The following is a 15,229-nucleotide window of genomic DNA, read 5'->3' on the forward strand; positions in this document are numbered from 1 at the left end:
CAAAAAAGGATAGAAATATTTTAAATAAATGCATTTTAATGTTAAGAGGTAAATGTACAGGTAGTGATCTTTGCTGAGAGAAAGTGGTGCTGTAAGTGGAGGCCCCTTATTTCCACTTCTGAACTCTCAGAGCATCTGAGCATACCACTTCAAGCGTTCTGGGGCACCAAAAGAGAAAGAATCATAGAACTGTAGAGCTGGAAGGGACCCTGAGGATCATCTAGTCCAACCCCCTGCAGTGGGTTGGTGCGTGCACTTTCGATGTAGGGTTGCCAACTGACCAGGCAAAAAACCCCTTCGACCTGGCCTGCTTGTGTACCTTTTACAGCAGCTTGATCTATAGAAATCTGCCAGCAAAGCTGTTCAAGAAACAGAGAATAACACCATCACCCGCTCTGGGGACGACCTGTCACTCAGTGGTAGAACATCTGCAGGTGGTCCCAGGTTCAAGTCCTGGCATTTCCAGGTGAGCTAGAGGGACCAATGGTCTGACTCAGTATTAGGCAGCTTCCAAGGTTCCTCACCAAGTTATTATAACAGGCCTAGGGTGTGCAAGGTCCAACAAAGATCTATCTATGTGTATATGGTTTTTATTATGGTTGATGCTTTTCTTGTGAAACTGCTTGGGTCTGTTTCATGGGAAGTGATTTATTAAACAAACAAACAAATCCAATCTTATCTCCCATGCTACTTAATGCGAAGAACGTAAGAGCAGCCTGTCAATGGCGCATCTAGTTCAGGATCCTGTTCTCACACTGGCCAACCAGAAGCCTGTTATGAAACCCCTAAGCGTAGCCCAAGCAGTTTACAGCAATGGGCCATTGATAACCTTGTGTTTATTTCTTTCTTATTTATTAAAGATCTACACCGCCCTTTAAGGGATGCGAGTGGCACTGTGGGTTAAACCACAGCACCTAGGACTTGCCGATCAGAAGGTCGGCCGTTCGAATCCCTGCGACGGGGTGAGCTCCCGTTGCTCAGTCCCTGCTCCTGCCAACCTAGCAGTTTGAAAGCACGTCAAAGTGCAAGTAGATAAATAGGTACTGCTCCGGCGGGAAGGTAAACGGCGTTTCTGTGCGCTGCTCTGGTTCGCCAGAAGCAGTTTAGTCACGCTGGCCACAGGACCCAGAAGCTGTATGCCGACTCCCTCGGCCAATAAAGTGAGATGAGCGCCGCAACCCCAGAGTCGGCCACAACTGGACCTAATGGTCAGGGGTCCCTTTACCTTTTTATACCGCCCTTTATCCAAAGATTACAGGGCAGTTTACAATATAAAAACGCAAAAGCACACACCATAATAACGAGCGAAAACAAGGCCCACCCCAAGCACAGTTTAAAAGGCCGCAGATTGTAATGAATATGTCCAATCCTTTTAAAGTCTTCCAAGTTGGTGGGGGTGTTTTCTGTAGGCAGATGATGCCCGGCTCTGGGACTTGTTTGCTGATCCCGGTGAGTGCGTGGGTGTCCTGAATCAGCATCTGTCATCAGCTAAGGACTTGACCGATGATGCTTTGCAGGGATCTTTGAGCTGGTTTCCAAGAGGAATAAAAAAAATCCAAAATTCGAGTTTGTGCGGAGATACGAAAGCTCCCTTTCCCTTCTTCCAAGACTATGCAGTCTGGGGATGGAACTAAATTCCAGTTTGGCCTCATTAAGGGAAGGAGCTCAGCCTGGTTTCTCCCCCTGCCTAATTAGGCTGATGCTTGTCAGCTGGCAGGGGGTGTGCATTTCAGATGCAGATATGAAAGCTCTGCTTCCTCCTGTGTCTCTGCTTAATTCTAAGCAAAGCCTTAGGTGAGAGACACAATTGTTTCTCCTCTCTCTCTCTCTCTCTCTCTCTGGGCAGCGACTTACATATTCCTTCCTGCACAATTAAATCCCATCTGTTTGTCTCATTAGGACAAGTAGCTGCTGCTGTTGAAAACACAGAGGAGTCACATGTCACATCCACCATTCCCACCATCTTCCAACCCCATCTACCCAAGTTCGATTCCTCCTCTAGCCCAACACTGCTCATGGAACCCATGATAGCTGAAAGCCTCTGTTCTCCTGACTCTGCTTCTGCCTCCATGCGGGAGACGTGGAATTGAAAGGGGGCAGCTGCTGTCCAATCAGATGCTGCTCACGATTGCCCTGATAGTCTCCCTACCTCTGCTACTCATCCTTCCTCTATGCCTCAGCTCAATGCTACTCTACAGGTGCAGTTAGACAGTAAGCCCTGAAAATCCTTTAGGTGCACCTACAGTGGCTCAAGCCATAGCTGTCAATTTACAGATTTGAAAATAAGGGACTAGCAGCCTTGAAAATAAGGGATCAGAAGCCAAAATAAGGGATTTTGCTTAGCTTATGCACATCGGGGCTGCTGTCGTCCTGGCGTGAGGAGTTCCATCGGCCCTTCTCCGCCTGAGAAAGAGGGAGGGAGGAAGAGAGACTCTCACCCGTGAGCCCGGCATGAGGCGGTTGCGGCACCACTGCGGCCGCTGAAGCGCCGCCCTTCTGCGACCCTCCTCATCCCCTCCTCTTCCTCCTCCCTCAGGCCGCCTCCGGCTTCCCCTGGCAGCACGGTGGAAGTCTCGCAAGAGAGGGGCTGCCTGCCCACCCGCCGCCACCCGTCTCCTTACAACGCGCCCCTGAGGAGGAAAAGGGAGAGACGGAGACGTGGCAGCTCATGCATGCGCTCTCTCTCATGGCGGAGGACCCCGAGCCACTGCTTCCCTCCCTAGCTGGGCAAGCAGGAAACCCGGGAAATTTAAGGGACATCATCAATCCGGGACAGCAGCGGGACACGGCGCGGGGATAAGGGAGTGTCCTGTCAAATACGGGACGGTGGACAGCTATGGCTCAAGCCTGGATCTGTTGATTTGATTTTAAATAGTGGTACATACACATAAGGGATAGCGCAGTCGGAACACCACGAGTCTCTTAATCTCAGGGTCGTGGGTTTGAGCCCCACATTGGGTAAAAGATTCCTGCATTGCAGTGGGTTGGACTAGATTATGTTGGGATGCGTCCGGGATGACGGGGGCAATTGGCAGGCCCCCCAGCTGGCTCCAGCCACCAGCCACCAGCCGGGTGATCTCCATTCCTCAGAACAGCATCAAGCAGCGACGCAAGCCTCAGAGACCTTTAGAGACTTGGCACGCTCTAGTCAGCAGCGTGAATAACTTCTCACAATGGAAGTGGCGGACAGAGACATGTGTAAGCATTATTTACAGGCATTTATTCAGCATAATTCAGGAACAAAGGAAAAACCATGTCTGCTTCCCTTTGTGTCCAAGCACAACAGCAGTATAGCAAAAGCAATATACAAATGGAAGTTCCCAGCAGACTGTGCTGGAAGTAAACAGGCATGTGACACACTACAGTCATGCCTGTTCCTTTTAAGGTGGAACGGAACTATATCCTAACAGATTGCCCTTGTGGTCCCTTCCATCTCTCCGATTCTATGATTTCTCCCAAATCTGCCACGGTCATAGGTGTTATTTTCCCCCCTGTAGGTGCCCACACCTGAGCACACTGGGGACAGGTGCATGACCTCAGGACAGGGCCAGAGCTGCAGCCTCACTGCCCTTTGAGTGTATGCGGCAACCTTCATACATTCAGTGTGTGCGTGTGAGGAGGAGTGTCACTGAAATTCAGACGTTCTACATTAAAATAATAATAAAAAGTCCTGAATGTCATGGGATTTGCTGCTAAAATAATAATAATAATAATAATAATAATAATAATAATAATAATAATTTATTTATATCCCACCCTCCCTGGCCAGGGCCAGGCTCCGGGCGGCTAACACCAAATATGAATTACAATAAAACATAATAGAAAAACAACAAACAAACAAGCAGTTAATTAAAATATGGCTTAAAATACAGCTTATCAATATATCAAATATATTAATATATCAAAATGTTGTTCTGAAGGTTACTTTTTCTTCCCCCCCCCCTTGCGCACAAAGACATGGTGGTTTTTAACCAGCTGTATTTAAAAATGGAGGAGTGGCTCCCCCCTCCCCCTCTTTCAGAGCTAGCCATCTGCTTGCTCTATTATGGTTTATAAAACAACAGAAACGGAACTGCAGGGAAAATATTGATCTAAAAGTTATCAACCCTCACATTCTGAGATACCAAACACGGTGAACGTATGGTCTAACCACATGGTGGATTGTGCTGGAGTAAGGTAAAAAGGTAAAGGTAAAGGACCCCTGGACAGTTAAGTCCACTCAAAGGCGACTATGGAGTGCGGTGCTCATCTTGCTTCAGGCTGAGGGAGCTGGGATTAGTCCGCAAACATCTTTCCAGGTCATGTGGCCAGCATGACTAAACCACTTCTGGTGCAACGGAACACTGTGATGGAAGCCAGAGCACACAGAAATGCAATTTACCTTCCCGCTGCAGCGATACCTATTTATCTACTTGTCCTGGTGTGCTTTCGAACTGCTAGGTTGGCAGGCGCTGGGACAGAGCAACGGGAGATCACCCCGTTGTCGAACCGCTGACCTTCCAATCGGCAAGCCCAATAGGCTCAGTGGTTTAGACCACAGTGCCACCTGCATCCTTTTGTGCTGGGGTACCCTTCAACCTCTTAGCAGCCTTGCTTGGGAGTGGGAGAAGGATGTGGATGATAGTGGGCTATTTATCAGCAAGAATAGCTGGGAGCTAAATTTATACTGACACCATCTTGGCTTTGATTCAAATGAATCAAATTAGCACCTTTTTCAACAGTGCATGTTAAGCAGCGCAGTCCCATTCTAGTATAGCTTTCGATATGTCTTGTATAGCATTTGGTAACTTTGCTACTGGATTAAAATCATTAGATGCCACTTAGTTTGATATATCAGTGAAATGCAGAGTAAGCTTTGTTCTTCCAGACACCTTAGTAACTCACATATCCCCAGGCCTTATGTGACAAGAACTGGGAAAATAATTACCGTAGGAGGAACCAGTTTGCAAACATATTCAGCCCCCCGCCCCCCGCCCACTTATTGTCACATAAGAAGTGAAAGGATATTTAGTGGATACAATGATGCCGTTAGGTAAATTTAGACTCTGGACTTAATGGTCTTATGGAATTGGGGCAGCTCTTTAGATGGTGATGTGAGCATGAGTTCACTTACTTCAAAATGTAGCTGGAGCTATCCTACCCATTCTACCCATTCAAACTGTATTTTTTATTAGTAATATTTATGCAATGTCCTCGTTTCCTAAAATAGCATGCACATCTCTGCTGATGTATCAGTTTTGCACATGATCAGAACACCTGCATAGGGCTAAAAAAAGATACTGACAGAAGCACTTTCTTTTATCTCATTACCTCTTCTGATCAAACTCCTCCTGACTGGAATTTGTGTGAGCTCTGTTGTTGAGACACACACCTCCTTGTGCTTTTCAAACAAGAACCTCCTGATCTAATTAGTTGCCTTAGCAGCTGGAGAAAGCTAGCTAGGGTTATAAACTTAAAAACAATTGAGTGAAGGAGTCCATTCCATGAGCAAGAGGGGTGCCTCAGCTGATGCAGTCTCTCAGTCCCAGTGACAAAGCATCAAGGTAACAAGTGTGTTCAGCAGTTGAGTGAGTTCAGCAGCAGGATGAAGAGGCTAGGTCCTTCCCTCCATGGCCTGGTTAAGAAATAGGAAGAGGAGAGTAGGTATAAATGAACAGTTCTGTCCATGGGTGGGTGTAGAAAGTGGTGTCCCCCAAGGATTGACATTTGGGCATGTGCTTTTTAACTTGTTCGGAAATAATTCAGAGTTAAGAGGTGATTAGTGAGGTAGCCAATTTGTTGATGATACAAAACTGTTCGAAGTGGTTAAAACGGAAAGGGATTGCAAAGAACTCCAGACTGAGTGAATTGGTAGTAAAATGGCAAATGTGAATCAATGTAAACAAATGTAAAATAATGCACATTGGAGCAAAAAAACCAAAACCCACTCTAATTTAATATATACACTAATGGGACATGAACAAGCCATGAATGACTAGGAGAGTTCACTGCTGATGTTGACCTTGTGAGTGGCAGCCGTGGAAAAGGTTAATTTCATGACAGCAATCATTAGGAAAGGGGTTTATAATAAACTGCCAGTATCCATAATGTGTTGTGCAAATTTATTTGACGGTTGATAGGAATCACAAGTGGGAGACGGCTGTTGCACTGAGCTGTTGCTTTTGGACTTCCCATATGCATCTGGTTGACTACTTTGAGAACACAGTGTTGCCTAGATGGGCCGTTGGCCTGATCCAAGCAGGGCTCTTCTCATGTTCTTAGGGTGAGACCAGACTTGGAATACTGTGTATCGTTCTGGTTGTCTCACCTTGAAAAGGATATTGCAGAGCTGGAAAAGTGTAAGAAAGGGGAAACCAAAATGGTCAAGGAGTCACAGCAACTCCCCCTGTTGGAAAAGGTCACAACATTAGAATCATGTTGGAAGGGACTCAAGGGCATAGAAGCATAGAGCTGTAGAGTTGGAAGAGATCCTGAGGATCATCTAGTCCAAGGCAGGAATATGCGCCTTTCCCATATGGGCATCAAAACTGCAGCCTTGGTGTTATCAGCAGCACCAAACTCTAACCAACTGAGCTATCCACAAGATGTCATTCATGACGGCAACAATTCTGGATGCCTTTAAGAGGGTATTAACCAAAGGCACAGAGAATGTGATCCATAGCTACTAACCGCAATGGCTCTGTTCCACCTCCTTTGTTGGAGACAGCATGCTAGGGATCACAAACTGAGAGACCAATGGAAGTCCTCCTTCCAGGTTTCCCAGAGGTGGAATGGTCTCCCTTGAGAGGTGGTGGATTCCCTTCCTTGGAGGTTTTTCAGTGGAGACTGGATAGCCATCTGTCATGGATTGCAGAGGGTTGGGCTAGATGACCCTCGAGGCCCTTCCAATTCTCTGATTCTGTGATCTGGCTCTGAGAACAGGATGAGGTCTTGGTCTGGTCCTCTTGCATCCTTTTAGGAAGCAGCCTTATGCTTCCTAAAAGGAACCAAGAGGACCAGATCAAGAACAGCCTTTACCAAAGGTGTCATAGGCTTGAAGACACTCAGGACGCAAGGGAGAAACGTGCTACGAGGAAGGCACGCTTGGCAAATCCAAACCGTGATCAAGTCCCGCCCGGAAACCAATGTCCCCATTGTGGAAGGACGTGTGGGTCCAGAATTGGCCTCCACAGTCACTTACGGACTCGCTGTTAAAACCGTGTTTATGGAAGACAATCTTACTCGGCTACGAGTGACCGCCAAAGAAGAAGAAAGAAGACGGCTGTTCTTAGGTTTGGATCTTATCCCGTTTCTGGGCTTTTCCTCGTCCTGAATCGACAGCCTTAAATCCCCGCTGCAAAAGCATCGCGCAAAGGAGCAGAAGGCGAGAGGGTCGTTCAGAGAGCGGCCGTGGGAATAGTACCGATCCGTTTGCCTTCTCCTCGGGCGCGCTGTAGGTAGGTGTGGCCCGTCCCCGCGCGCCAGCCCCGGCCCCGCCAGCCCCTCCTCCTCGCAGCCGGCGCTGGCAAGCGGAGGCGTGGCCGGGTCCGGCGAGTCCCTGCGGCGGGAGCACGCGGGGAGCAGCGGCGGGGAGCAGCGCCGGCTCCTCTTCCTCGCCTCCGGAGCTGCGTGGCTGCGATCGGCGCAAGGAGGGAGCTGCACCGAGGCGCTGAGGACGAACGGAGCCGCCTCCGGTGCTTCGCGGGAACCTGGGCTCCGGAGGGGGGGTTGTGCTCTCCCGGTAGCCGCTTCTTGCGCGACGAGAAGCGACCCTCGATGTGAGCGGGAGCCGGGGTGGGCGGGCTCCGGGGAGAGGCTGCGCCGCGAATGCCCCGGGCTCCGAGGAGGCCGTCGCCCGCCGAGGCCGGCAGCTCCCCGCGCGGCGGTGCCATGCGGCGGCGGCGCCCCCCCGGCTGATGCGCTGTGCCCGGGGCAGCGGCGCCCGGCCGGCCGGCCTCGCCATGAAGCGGCAGAACCTGCGCACGCTCTCGCTGATCGTGTGCGTCTTCTCCTACCTGCTGGTGGGCGCCGCCGTCTTCGATGCGCTCGAGTCGGAGGCCGAGATCGGCCACAAGCGCCTCCTGGAGCAGAAGCGCAGCGGCCTGCGGAGGAAGTACCGCTTCACCGCCGAGGACTACCGCGAGTTCGAGCGCCTGGCGCTGCGGGCCGAGCCGCACCGAGCAGGCACGCAGTGGAGGTTCGCCGGCTCCTTCTATTTCGCCATCACGGTCATCACCACCATCGGTGAGTGCGCGGCGGGATCCCCCTTCCCATTTAGGGCGATCCCCAAAGCAACCCATCGCTGGGTGCGCCGGGCTCTCTTCTGCCACTCTCCAGGGCAGGGACAGGAGAGCTTGTGGAGGTCCTTGGACTCCAGCTCCCATCAACCCCATCCAGTATGGTCAATGGCCAGGGACGATGGGAGTTGGAGTCCAGTCCAGCAACATCTGGAAGGCCACAGGTTTCCCACTCCTGGACCAGGAGTCGGTGTGGGCTTGCTTCCACCTTGCCCAATTTGACCCCTTTCTCCACCTCCCCAGATCCCCATTGCAGTCCACTGATGTGTGTTAAATGTACAATGCAGGGGTTCATGTTTGCCATCAGTAAAGACTTAACCAGTATCAACCTAGTCAACCTAGCCATTTTTACATCAGAGTTAACCATGCTCGGCTGAAATGTGCAGAAGGGAAGTTGATTCTGCACTTTCTTCATTGGCTTGGTGTGTGAACCAATATATGTACATGCAGGTTGTATGCATTTTGCCATAGTGTGATCTGCAACTTACATTTTGTAAGGTTCATGTAGTAGGGAGGGGCAGCCTTCTTGCGCTCAGGTTGTGCATGTGTAGACTGTGCATAGAGAGCCCTTGAATGCCCAGGAGATTAGGAATGGCAGCAATGTGTGCCATCTTGCACCCTCTCCACGCATCTGGCTTAATGTCATTTCCAAACATGTTGAAAGACCTCATGAGTAGAACATTCTCTTTTTAAGAATATAAGATGTTCCTTGCTGGACCAGCTCAAGTTCCATCTAGTCTATCGTTCTTAGCAAGAAGCCAACTTCCAACAAGTTTTAGATGTTCTGGCAGAAATTGATCAGTGGGTCCTCCAGGAGACCGTGAGCTATCTTCAGTCCACATGAGCTGGGCATCAGCAGGGTCAAATTTCAACCTGGGCTTCAGCCCTAGAAAACATGGAGCAAATATAGTGAAGGGCACCTGCAAGTACGTACCAAGTGCTTTGTCTCCATTACCGTGAAGCCACAGCCAGCTTTCACCTGAAATTGGGGGCAGAGTTTTCTTGGCAAAATACAGTGGTACCTCGGGTTACAGCTGCTTCAGGTTACAGACTCCACTAACCCAGAAATAGTACCTCGGGTTAAGAACTTTGCTTCAGGATGAGAACAGAAATCGTGTGGCGGCAGCAGGAGGCCCCATTAGCTGAAGTGGTGTCTCAGGTGAAGAACAGTTTCAGGTTAAGAACGGACCTCTAGAAAGAATTAAGTTCTTAACCCGAGGTACCACTGTACATGATTTCTCAGCCAAGCTTCAGACCCAGCACTACCCATTTGGCAGGTATCCAACTCTCTTCAAGCACATCAAAGCACTACATAACGATCAAGTGAATTTGAGGACACTTTTGCTTCTTGAGAGATGAGCATAAATTGCCACCACATAAAACCAAGTGTCCACAGGGTTTACAGTTCCACAGCCACATTAAAAGCAGCCAAGATCCTCTCATGCTCACTTTTGTTGCATTTTCCACTGCGCCACCTATAATTTCTGCACCGACACCTAACTCTCGTAATCTCTGACCGCTGGCCCAATGGGAGTCCAACAACATCTATAGGGGTTCAGGTTCCTCGCCTCTCTGCATTATGTGGTGTCAGTATGTAAGAACTCCAGACAATCCCTGCTGGGTCAGGCCCATGGGCCATGTACTCCAGCTTCCTGTCCCCACAGTGGCCAACTAGATATCTGTGGGAAGCCTGCAAAGATGGACATGAGCACACCAGCACTCTTCTCACCTGCGATTCCTAGCAACTAGTATTCAGAGGCACAATGCCTCTGACAGTGCAGGTGGAACAGCCATTATGGCTAGTAGCCGGTGAAGAGTTAAGGGCATGAAGATGGATAACAAGCACCTATGGGTGCTTGCTGCAGGGAGCAAACAACTCAGCAGGCAGACCTGTCCCTGTTCTCTCCCTGGCGTTTTTGGGTCACTGACAATCATGCCATTCACTGTCTGGGGAGCTAATGTCCTGAATATTCATTTTAATGAGCAACTATGAAGTTCTTTATTGATCCTCAGAGGAGAAAGAACCTTTTAGACATTGCAATAAGGAAGGACAACAATTGTTCAATAGCAGCTCCCCTCTCATCCCATTATAAAAGCAATTGCTCCATTTGCTGCAAATATATAAATACTGTCTACATTGTCTGTATCCAGGATGTTCATCTTGAACTGCCTGTTCTTTGCAAAGTACAGTTAGCATCAATGATGGCACTTTCCCACAAGGGGCGAGGTAAACCAGAAGGAACAGGACAGTGTCCTGCTGGCTTTGGACCTGCAGACGTCTGGCATAATAAATGGGCATGCCATGCTGTCGTCATTTTCCTGTGGCGTGTATGTCACTCCCATCGGCTGTGCATGATGCTCTCATCATCAGCATTCAGCCTTTTGTCCTCTTGCTGACTGTCTCTGCTGTAGGAAACTGGCACCAAGGGGTGTCCCTGCCATGAGGCAAGGGAAAGCGGCTCCTGAGCAAATGTTGTTGTCATGGGATAAGAGGATGGGGCCTTTTATGGATTGGTAACTGGCTTTAAAAAAGGGAAGAAGAGAGTAGGAATAAATGGACAGATCCATTAATTGAGGGCTGTAAGAATTGGGGTTCTTCAAGGATCTCTGTTGGGACCAGGGTTTGTTTGTTATTTAACAATCCTAAGTGGTCTTAAGTTGGGGGTTAACAGTGAAGTGGCTAAGTCTGCAGATGACAGGGTAGTGGTGGGAAAAAACTACAAGCATTCCAAAAGGATCTTTCCGAACTTGGGTGAGCGGGCAACAAAATGGCAGGCGATGGTTAATGTAAGTGTAAAGCGATACACACTGGGCCCCAAATTCCAAATGTGCATATATTTAGTGACTGTATATTGGCTTGGGGGGGGGTCTTCTGATGAGCAGCAAAAGGCAATTAATAAATATTGTAAAGAAATAACTGAGGTCTGTGTTGGTGGTGAGACTTAACAGATCTTGGGGCCATGGTGGACAGCTCAATGAAAACATTGGCCCAGTGAGCTGGTTTGCACATAATGCTAAGCCAAACTACAGCATTGTTTGAAAGTGTGGTCTCCTGCACCGCTGCGAGCCAAGCCATGCTTTGGCTTTGTCATCTGAACCTGGTTTCATGGCTTGTCTTCTTCCAGACAAACTTCCTGGTGACTACTAGGTCACCATGGCAACAGATGCAGGAGGGATACTATGTGGAGCCAAGTGCACCACCCCTATTATTACACCTATTCCACACCCATCCTCTGAACTCAAAACAACTTGCATGTGGTTTCTAGGTGGGCTTCCATCCAGATAGTCTATAGCAAATGTGACTGACATTTGGCCCTCCCACTACAACTCCCATCATTCCTGACCATTGACTATGCTGACTGGGGCTGATGGGAGTTGTAACCCAACGATATGGGTAAGGCTGATAGTTAGACACCCTTGGCTTGCAGAGGCCCCTCAGACTAGGCTACCCCAATTATTTTGCACTACGACTGCTGTCATCCGTGACCATTGGCTATGCTAGCTGCAGTAGATGGGAATTGTCATCCAAGAGAACTGGAGCGCACCAGGGTAGGGAAAGGCTGCTTTAAACCATTTCCTGGACTTAGCCTTTGTCTAGCATCAGATATTTGACAGCTATGTTATGGACAGCATTTCCCCTACATAGGTGTATGGTTTGCTAACGTATGTGGGAATTAAGGTCAACATCAAGAGGTGGAGCTCTGTTACCTTCCATCATCTGCAGTTTGGCAGGTGCTTGCATTAGAAAGGTATGAGATGCCTGCATGAGGAACGGCAAGCAGATACACAACATTTGATCCTTGTTTGTGGGATTCTTTCTCCCTCTAAAGAGGCCCACCTGGCCTTGTCCCTGCTTGTCTTTTGATGAGCAGCAAAAATATGGCTCTTTCACATTATTTGAGAGGGAGAGACCTGTTTGTTCTACTACTTTTTGCTGTTTTCTTATTATAGCTTTTAATGAATTGTTAGATGCTACGAGGGCAGAAGGAATCATAATACAGGATCAGAAATATTTTCATATACTGAAATATGCTACAATGTGTCATAGACTTTCCAGGGATGATTTAAACCTTATTTATTTTTAAAGTCTGTCATCTGTATTTCCACTGAAGAGTGTCCAAGGCAAGTTTATGAGATCTAAAACAATCTGTTGGAAGCTCAATGGAAATTGCATCAAAAATCTTCAGAATAAAAGAAACGGTCGATTACTATTAAACATCTTCCATCCCATAACTCAGCAAAATGGCAACAGCAATAGATGATTGCTCTTTAATGAGTCAGGCTTTTGATCTGTTACTTGGAGGCTGTTTGATGTGATGGGCTAATCTTGTGGAGTGTAAACAGGCTTAAATGGTAGAGTTTCATTTGCTGGGACTAGAATATGGCTTTTGATGGCTCTTCTGTCCACAACAGTTACAGCAAGTTGTAGTGTAATGGTCCATCCAATTACTTTTACCTCTGTGTATTGCAGAGATTACCAGCTTCCATTAGGCTTGTACAGCTGAACTACTGCCATGAGGAATTATAACGCTGTTGGGCTTATTGCAGCCACCTTGGTGTGGTCCTCTCTCCTTGTTTATCTGACTGTTTTGAAAATGGGGCCCAGGAAGAAGCTATTGACGATGGACAAACATTAACATTTCCCCCTTCTGCAGTCTCAGCTTTCCCTATGGCTCACCTTATCTCCTGGAGCAGTTGCTTCGTTCAATGATGATGTACATCAAAGGCAATACTAACTGAAGCACACCAAGTGAAGCTCACACTTGATTAAATTAGAAGCGACTCAAGTGGGTGATATGAAAAACTGCTGAAAATTAGGACATGTGGGGTCATCAGACTGATAATTTGGACATGTGCTTGAGAACCTCTATAATGCAATCAAGGCAAATATTTACTTATTTCATATTTTGGGTCAGCTGATAACCTGAGTTCTCTGGGCAACATACAAATTAAAATGGATTAGAATTGCAGTACCAATGAAAAATGACCTGTAGCAACAATAATGTAAAGGTAAAGGGACCCCTGACCATTAGGTCCAGTCGTGACCGACTCTGGGGTTGTGGCACTCATCTCGCTTTACTGGCCGAGGGAGCCAGCGTACAGCTTCCGGGTCATGTGGCCAGCATGACTAAGCCGCTTCTGGCGAACCAGAGCAGTGCACGGAAACGCCGTTTACCTTCCCGCCAGAGTGGTACCTATTTATCTACTTGTACTTTGATGTGCTTTTGAACTGCTAGGTTGGCAGGAGCAGGGACCGAGCAACGGGAGCTCACCCCACTGCGGGGATTCAAACCTCCGACCTTCTGATCGGCAAGTCCTAGGCTCTGTGGTTTAACCCACAGCGCCACCTGCGTTCCTTGTAGCAACAATAATGCCCCCCAAAATCAGAGGAGAGATACAGAACTGGATTCCTGAGACCTGGGTTCAGGTCCCCCTATTCATCCAAGAAGCTTTCTGGGTATTTTTGGGCCACTCACTGTCTCTCAGGGTTTTGTGAGATCAAAAATGGGCTTCTGTGTTTCATCCTGAGCTCCTTGGAGGAATGGACTAAATAAAACCATTTTTTTTTGGGGGGGGGGAAAATAATTTTGTGACAAAGGATTGTGTTGACATGGTTCTCCATTCATTAATATGCAATCTAGAGAAATGCTTATGTTTTCTCTTCTTTTGCCACAGGTTACGGACATGCCGCACCTGGAACGGATGCTGGCAAAGTTTTCTGCATGTTCTATGCGATCCTCGGCATTCCCCTCACCCTGGTGATGTTCCAAAGCCTTGGCGAGCGCATGAACATCCTGGTCCGAATGGTGCTGAAGAAAATAAAGAGGTGCCTGGGAATGAGGCAGCCAACTGTCTCCATGAAGAACATGGTGGTGGTGGGTTTCCTCTCCTGCATGGGGACGCTGGGCATCGGAGCAGCCGCCTTCTCCTATTTTGAAGGCTGGACTTTCTTCCATGCCTTTTATTACTGCTTCATAACCTTGACCACCATTGGGTTTGGAGACTTTGTGGCCCTGCAGAAGCACGAAGCTTTGCAGAAGAAGCCCCCTTACGTTGCCTTCAGCTTCATGTACATCCTGGTGGGCTTGACGGTGATCGGGGCTTTCCTCAACTTGGTCGTCTTTCGGTTTTTGATTATGAACTCGGAAGACGAGCGGCGGGACGAAGAGGAAAGGGCGTCTCTGAGGAGGGCCAGGAATTATATCAGCCGGGAGGAGAACCGGGGCAGGAACGACCTCCTGCTCCCCATCGAAGACGGGACGAGTCAGATGAACCTCCTGCCGTTGATGCAAGAAGAGGCCGGGAGACAGAGGGGCAAGTCCTCAGGCTCCACCACGAGAGTCCCTTCCTTCTGCAACTGCCTGTGCTACCGGCCGCGGCTAAGCAGGAGCCCAGTTCCTTCCCAACCAGAGGCCTTCAACTGCCACACCAACCTTGTATATTACAATTCCATTTCTTACAAAATCATGGAAGTCTCCCTGGGCGGTAAGGACCACACTGGCTTGTCTTCCCCCCGGAGCACTCTGTCGTCCAATAGTCCCAGCTGCCGGGAGCACTCCCAGCTGCGGAGGAAGTCTATCTGATAAATGTGCATGCTCTTTTGGGACTTTTTTTTTATTACTCTGAGCTGTGTTCTGCTCCTGAACTTCTTTTGATGATAAATTATTAACTGAGACGCTGGGTTGTTCTGGTTGCCTTTCTTTCGTCTCCTTTATTCTTCTTTTTCCTTTGTAGGCACAACCCAAAATGGCTACCAACCCGCAGTGCTGCCAGCTCCACAATGCACTTGCCTGAGCACTGCTTTTATAAAATACGAATAGTGGAAAATAGCTTCTCCCAGCAACAGAGTATGTCACAACAATTGCAGGAGAAGCTAAGTGTTTTAGGGGACTTAAATAATAGAACCCCACAGTGCATCAAAGTTGTCAAGTCATCTGCAGAAAGCCCTAATT

The 15,229-nt window shown here is 48.4% G+C and overlaps 1 protein-coding gene and 1 long non-coding RNA gene across 2 annotated transcripts; one reads left to right on the forward strand and one right to left on the reverse strand.

Moving 5' to 3' along the window:
* Window positions 1–3,935: 3,935 nt before the first annotated feature.
* On the reverse strand, window positions 3,936–7,427 carry LOC308480294. The gene is made up of 2 exons (XR_013988004.1): window positions 7,222–7,427; window positions 3,936–5,614 (listed from the first exon to the last, which is right to left on the reverse strand). It is a non-coding gene; the product is annotated as an uncharacterized lncRNA (long non-coding RNA).
* A 423-nt stretch (window positions 7,428–7,850) lies between these two features.
* On the forward strand, window positions 7,851–14,952 carry KCNK15 (potassium two pore domain channel subfamily K member 15). Its single transcript, XM_081011432.1, has 2 exons — window positions 7,851–8,223; window positions 13,953–14,952. The coding sequence occupies exons 1-2, from the start codon at window positions 7,896–7,898 to the stop codon at window positions 14,858–14,860; spliced, it is 1,236 nt and encodes a 411-aa protein (XP_080867558.1). The 5' UTR covers window positions 7,851–7,895; the 3' UTR covers window positions 14,861–14,952.
* Window positions 14,953–15,229: the final 277 nt, after the last annotated feature.

The sequence above is a fragment of the Podarcis pityusensis genome, assembly GCF_964106645.2.
Source record: "Podarcis pityusensis genome assembly, chromosome: 6".
Lineage (NCBI taxonomy): Eukaryota > Metazoa > Chordata > Lepidosauria > Squamata > Lacertidae > Podarcis > Podarcis pityusensis.

Coding starts and splice junctions, on each gene's coding strand:
- KCNK15 (XM_081011432.1), top strand. CDS start 7,896: ATGCGCTGTGCCCGGGGCAGCGGCGCCCGGCCGGCCGGCCTCGCCATG. Junction 8,224..13,952: donor CACGGTCATCACCACCATCG/GTGAGTGCGCGG, acceptor CTTTTGCCACAG/GTTACGGACATGCCGCACCT.